This window comes from Phycodurus eques, chromosome 1, assembly GCF_024500275.1.
Source record: "Phycodurus eques isolate BA_2022a chromosome 1, UOR_Pequ_1.1, whole genome shotgun sequence".
In the NCBI taxonomy this organism is placed as follows: domain Eukaryota; kingdom Metazoa; phylum Chordata; class Actinopteri; order Syngnathiformes; family Syngnathidae; genus Phycodurus; species Phycodurus eques.
Genome location: NC_084525.1, coordinates 1,406,111 through 1,412,500, shown reverse-complemented (window position 1 = coordinate 1,412,500; position 6,390 = coordinate 1,406,111). Strand labels below are relative to the sequence as shown.

The following is a 6,390-nucleotide window of genomic DNA, read 5'->3' as shown; positions in this document are numbered from 1 at the left end:
AGGTACTCCGGATTCCTCCCACATCCCAAAAACATGAATGGTAGGTTAATTGAAGACTAAATTGCTCGTAGGTGTGAATGTGAGTGAAAATAGTTGTTTGTTTATATGTGCCCTTCGATTGGCTTGCAACCAGTTCAGGCTTTACCCCGCTTCTCGCCCACAGTTAGCTGGGCTAGGCTCCAGCATACCCTGGTGAGGAAAAGCGGTGTAGAAAATGGATGGATAGTAAAATAGAATTGCTAATGGAGAGATTCGGTGGTGCATAGAAAGCATCGGTTAATGATCCATTTAGTGGGCAGGTGTAGAGATGCACTGAATCTTCGGCCACCAAAATGTTTCGACCGACAACGGCCCAAAAGAGAGACAGAAACCAATTTCCCACAGCAAAATAAGAGGCAAATAAAGAAGTGTCGAAAGAGAAAATACTGTAATACACAATAACCCTAGACAGCCACACAGGACTGGAGACGGGAAATTAATTCGTACTCAGGGCATCGAATCGATCGCAACTGGACTGTTCCGGTTGTCTTAGATGTTTCGCCTCTCATCCGAGCGCAGGCTTCATCAGTTCATGCAACAAGGCTTAGTTTGGACAGAACTAGCCGAGTTGGTGTGGACAGGCAAAATTTGGGTGTAATGTAAATGACATATATTCCATGTCACACAACTTTTAAATGGCATACACTTCCAAGGCAATGGACCTAAAAGGTCCTATAAAGAAATAAATTCTCTCTCAGACTTATTGGCATAATGTAAGGAAGTCTGTCCCCACCAACTAATTAGGGATGAAAAGAAACCAATACCAGTATCGAGTATCCGTGCCGATACCACATCACCAGTCTGACGTGTACCTTTCCGTACTCTGCGGGACCAACGACTAAGGCTGCCTTTAGGGCTACTCCGGGGCAATAAAACCCATTTTGGGAAATTGCCACAAACAACCTATCCCCGCACCCGGCGGCGCATGTGAGGGGACACTTTGACGCATTACGGGCAACCTCGGGAGCATCTTCTCCGGATAGGGACACCTTCCATTCCTGCGGGGCCGACGGTTCCTCCGCCGGTTCCCTAAGTGTGGAAAGGTTGTCCAAAAACTTTTGGCACCGCAGCAAAATGGCCGAAAAAGGATGTGACGATGGAAGCATTCAAAAAATAATAATAAACACTGTGGTTGTGTACACTATATTGTATAAAAAATAAACATTTAAATAGCCACTTCCAAACTGAACAGTCGCCCAACCTCCCGTCACGCATTTTATTTTACACCGCCCCACCTACCTATGAGCTAAAGCTGGCTTTGTAACACTGCTAAACAAGATGCGAAGCCACGAAGGAACATTCGCGTCCGGCGTCAACGCAGCGTAAGTCACTAAACATCACCTCAATGGCAGCGAATCACCAAGGGAGGACGAGGAGCAATTAACAGGAGTTTGATTGCACAATTGAATAGTTTGTGTAAATATTTTTATCATATTACATAATAGAATCCAATACGTGTCCTACAGTAGTGTTCTTGACATCATTTTTAAAACTTGGAAATTTAGACAAATTGTTGTGGAAGTGCAGTCATAGCCATAAATTACATTTTACTAATAATTGTCATAATGTCTCTCTGTGTTTCAGTTTTCATTCTTTGTTTCCTCATTTTCAGTTTGTTTTTGGTTCAGGTCAAGAATGTTCATTTCGGTCCATCACTAGTTTTAAAGAATTGAAAATAGTCATTTGTTGAATTTGCAGCATTAGGAGGTCACATTTACTAAAATCAAAAGCTATTTCAATCAATAACATTTTAAAAGGTCAAGCTACATTTAAACATCGGACCACGTATTTAATAGCACCTTCACAATTCTTAAATCCAGTGAACTTGAGTTTTTTTTTTTAGAGTTTGTGCTTGAATTTCTTTACAGCGTGTCAGGATAGCCTTGCAGAGCTGCTCTTTGGATGTAATGTGCAAGGAAAACTTCTGCATTATTGGCTGCTATGGGGATAAAAAGAGAGAAGCTAGTCTTTATTGAGAACATTTGGAGCATACCCAAGCAAAAGATCTGTGAGGGTGGGAGGCAGTTAAGGTCCAAACAGCAGCTCTGAGGGGCTATTCGGACATTCTGTAAAGAAATTAAAGCAGAAATTCTCCAAAAACTCAGGAGTCCAGTGGATGAAAGAACTGTGAAGATGCTATCAAATAAGGGTAAGTAAGATGTTTTTGTTTGAAATAGGCTTTGATTTCAGTAAATATGACCTCCTAAAGCAGCAAATTCAACAAATGACTTTTCATTTCTTTAAAACACTGTTGTGTTTAATAATTCTAAACAGTGCAATTTAAGTATTTTATATGGTGGCCTGGAAGTGCAAAACAATATAATAAATTGTGAAACACTTTTACATTTCAGGAAACAAATTAACATAAGCCAAACTCTCTTACATTTCTGTAAACAAATTAACAAAAGCCAAAACACTTTTACAAAAGCCAAAACAAATTACAAAAGACGAAACACCCCGGAAAGGGAACGTCCCATTTCACAGACATTCTTAGAAATCCCACAGCCTTTCTCGACAAGACCCGCCCCGCTTCAACATGATTGGCTCCTGCATCGTGGGAGGGGTAGCCTACGCAGATGTAACGAGATGTCCATCCCAAATATAATTTTAAAAAAAATTAAAATAAATAACTAACTCAGAAGTTTATGATGGTTAGATTTAGGAGTAGGGTTGGTGTTAAGGCAGTTTAGAATGAGTTAAGGTTAGCATGATGGTGGTTAAGGCTGGCGCACACCAACGCCAAAGCCGACTGAACTATGGCGCAGTGTGCGTGGTTTGGCAACAGTTTCCTTGAGCAGCCGATCGGTCGGACACTGGTTTTGACGCAATTCAAAATTATAATAATAATTATCCCAGTTTACATTCAACCAAAATGCACAGAAGCTTTCCCCTATGGTGAAAATACTGTACATTTCCGGGTTTGCGAGCCGTGCCGCCATGTTGCCATACAGCATCAAGCCATATAAATAGTACGCAACGCATACAAATGTTGTTTAACATCAATGCTAAACAATATTCGTAATGTATAATGTGCCCGTCAATGAAAAAGCATAGCTTCTGACCAGAATGTATGCAAGGTAGATCCCTCGCTCGGTACGTTCAAAAATGAATGGGGCCGGCAGGTTCCTTGCAAATATCCACACTTTCCCTCTCTCGCTTCTTTCTTAACCCTTAATCAATCTTTTTATGGTTTAAGAAATGTGACCAAGTACAATATATTGGATATACAGCATCAAACGCCTATACAGGTTCATTGTTCAGGGCGTCCATATATACAGTCGCTATTTGGGATGGACATCTCGTTACATCTGCGCAGCCTACCCTTCCTGCGATGCAGGAGCCAATCATTTTGAAGCGGGGCGGGTCTTGCCGAGAAAGGCCGTGGGATTTCTAAGAATGCACGTGAAATGGGAGGTTCCCTTTCCAGATGTTTCATCTTTTGTAATTTGTTTCGTCTTTCGAAGTGTTTTGGCTTTTGTTAATTTGTTTCCTGAAATGTAAACGTGTTTCACAATTTATTATATTGTTTTGCACTTCCAGACCACTGTAATTTTTTTTTGAAAAAGCTACTGCTATCATTTGAAGTTTTGTTTAAAAACATTCAAATTTTACTCTAACGGTTGATGAATTAAAATAGGCTGACTGTCACTTGTATCGAAAATTTATGAAAATGACAAAAATACAATTTGCATAATTTGAAACGCAGTGTGTAGTGTGCAGTATGTAAACTTCTGGTTTCAACTATCTATTGTATGTGGATTAGCATCAAATCCCCATACAGGAGCACAGTTTTTCCCTTTGCAGCGTACCGGTAGATGTGCTCAATGGCTTTGCGTGATATGAGTAGCCAACTATAATTTTTGGGGGAGATGGTTCACTGCAGTTGTGTTCAGTCACATCGTTTGGTGTATGGTGGGCCTAAGGCACCTAATTATATAGACGGACTTAACTTTCCTTGTGAGGATAAGCAGTATAGAAAATGGATTGGTGAAATTACATTGGGGCCTTTTGTAGAGGCTGTCTGTATATTGTTGGCACGGAGATAAGTCCTGGTATACTTGTGCTCACTCAACCACAACCTAGTTAAAAAATAATAGTTCGGGGGCCACAAATAGGCTAGCAGCAGCAACCTATTGAGTACCTAGGCTATCTCCCAGAAGTGGAATGGCTGCAACACAACAGTGGAATAATTGATAATATTTTGTCTTACCGTTGCCCTTTCCGTCACAATGCATTTTTTCTTTTGTTCTATGCATAACATAGGTCAAAATGAGTCTGTGTCACGTGACATCCATCTACCAGACTGCGTGATATGGATCAATCCGACCTAAGCTGTTTTCCATATTTACATTGAGATGAAAACAAACCTCATTTACATGTCGGATTATAATGGGAAATCCAGCTGTCTCAAATGCCAGGTCGAAAAGACCAACTAGAATTGCTTTGTGTGTGCCCTGCGATTGGCTGGCAACCAGTTCAGGGTGTACCCCGCCTCCTGCCCGATGATAGCTGGGACTCCCGCCACCCTTGTGAGGAGGAGCGGCTCAGAAAATGGATGGCTGAATGAAAGGACATTTTTGGCACTTAAAACCAAGAATATCACGCAAACCAGACAGAAGGACATCAAAGACGATCAAAATTAAATAGAGACAGCGACGGAAGGGGACTTTTCAATGTGAAGTAATTAGTTACATATTGCTGGTATCTCCAAAATCATCACTTTTCAGGAAACCAAAAAAATAAAGCACGTTTGTTGAGCCGTTAAAATATTTTCATCCAAGAGAGCAAGCCATTTTCAACACTTGATATTGGTCAATAATTTGAGAAAAATAACATCCACGTAGGGAGACCAATAGTATAAACGTTCGAAAAAATATTAAATAAACCAAATTTGACATGCTGATTCAAAAGGACCTTTATTTTTAAAGTGCAACACCAATCTTAATGAAACTTCCTGGGTGACTTCCTGGAATAGTCCATAATCTCCCAGAAGTAGAATGATTGCGTGATAACAAACGGAATTATTTCGTTTGTTTAAATGAAAAGCACCATAGCCATGTATTTTAGGACTTTTTGGGGGGGAGGGCGCACTTGTTGACCCGCGTAACCGTAATGCCGAGTAGTGGAGGCTGGCACGACCAGCCAATTAATAAATCAGTGACAATTCTAACCGACGTCGATATGCTACGTTACGTACGTTGATGTCCATTTGTTACCGTACTCTTGAGGTCAAGATCAAAGCTACCATCACCCACACGCATGACAACAACCAGCTGAAGAATACTGTAAATACATAGAGATGTGCGGTCGTCTTACATTACTATGCGACAAAGCAGCAGCAGCAGTAGCCGGGGGGATAAATGAACAACTCACCGATATGTGTGTTGGTTTGCCCGTGCGGTCCAGTCACCTGCACGCTGATCTGCCTGTCTGGTTGCGGGATACATTTAAGACAAAACGAGTGCAGGCAAGGGAGAAGTTTTGGTTCGCACTCTCGGCTTTGAAGACTTTGTTTACACACTGCGCACGTATCCAATAAATTAATGGGAGTCGGTACCGGTGTGGCCGCCGGGGCCGTGGGTGGGGGGGACATTTCCGAGGCGAGTCCGCCGCCGGCAGCAGGGGCTTCGGTATCGTTTGGGCTGCAGTCCGTAGGGCTAGCGGCGCTGCTGCTGCCGCTAACATTGCTGATGCTAGCCTCGGCGCCTCCTTCGCCGGTGGCTGTTGTCGCCTCATGAGCGGGAACACGCTGCTCGGTCTCTTCCGCTTCCTTTGGGTCGCTTTCTACGACCGTAGGCGCAATTTCGGCTTGGGTCTCCGCCTGCACGTTGTCCTGCGCCGAAGGAGGTGGCTCCGGGTTTGGCGACGGGTCCATATCATCGACGCCTTTGTTATCCGCCATCTTCCTTCCTCTTTGAACCGCTTGCACGTCCTACGTGACTTGTCAAACCACGACTACGTCCGTGCGTCATGACATCACAGCGAGAACCTCGTGAGTTTCCGTTTTTCTGACGCTCTCAATCCATGTATGACATTTCAAACAAATGTACGTCGACATTCCGTATGGCGTCATTTTTAAACGTCACGTCACCTACACCATGTTCGCAATATAATGACGTCAAATCGCAAACATTCTGATTTCTAAATCAGTAAAACACAGTGACGAATTTAGCCAGTGCAGTGCTCCCTGTTTCCACTAGGAAGCGCTGTTTTCTTTCTAATACTGTACTGTCGATGTTTTTGGCATCTGAACGTTAAAGATCCTTTAAAGTAATTTTGGTGATTAGTTTCGAAATGCATTAAATATGTTTGAAGATAAGTGTTGAAAACATGTGCAAAGACAGAATATTT

General features: G+C 42.4%; 1 protein-coding gene across 7 annotated transcripts in view; it reads right to left on the bottom strand.

The window, feature by feature from the left end:
- The window catches only part of trim33 (tripartite motif containing 33), a 70,554-nt gene extending 64,553 nt beyond the window's left edge, over positions 1-6,001 (bottom strand). For 3 of the 7 annotated variants that reach the window (XR_009768253.1, XR_009768255.1, XR_009768254.1), the window contains exon 1: positions 5,413-6,001. Coding sequence is in view for 3 of the 7 variants with exons in the window: in XM_061671548.1 (XP_061527532.1) it covers positions 5,413-5,941 (529 nt within the window). In the remaining 4 variants the exon portion in view is untranslated. The remainder of the gene's footprint in view (positions 1-5,412) is intronic. The other 4 variants (XM_061671525.1, XM_061671535.1, XR_009768259.1 and 1 more) reach the window with 3 other exon arrangements.
- Between the last annotated feature and the right edge of the window lie 389 nt (positions 6,002-6,390).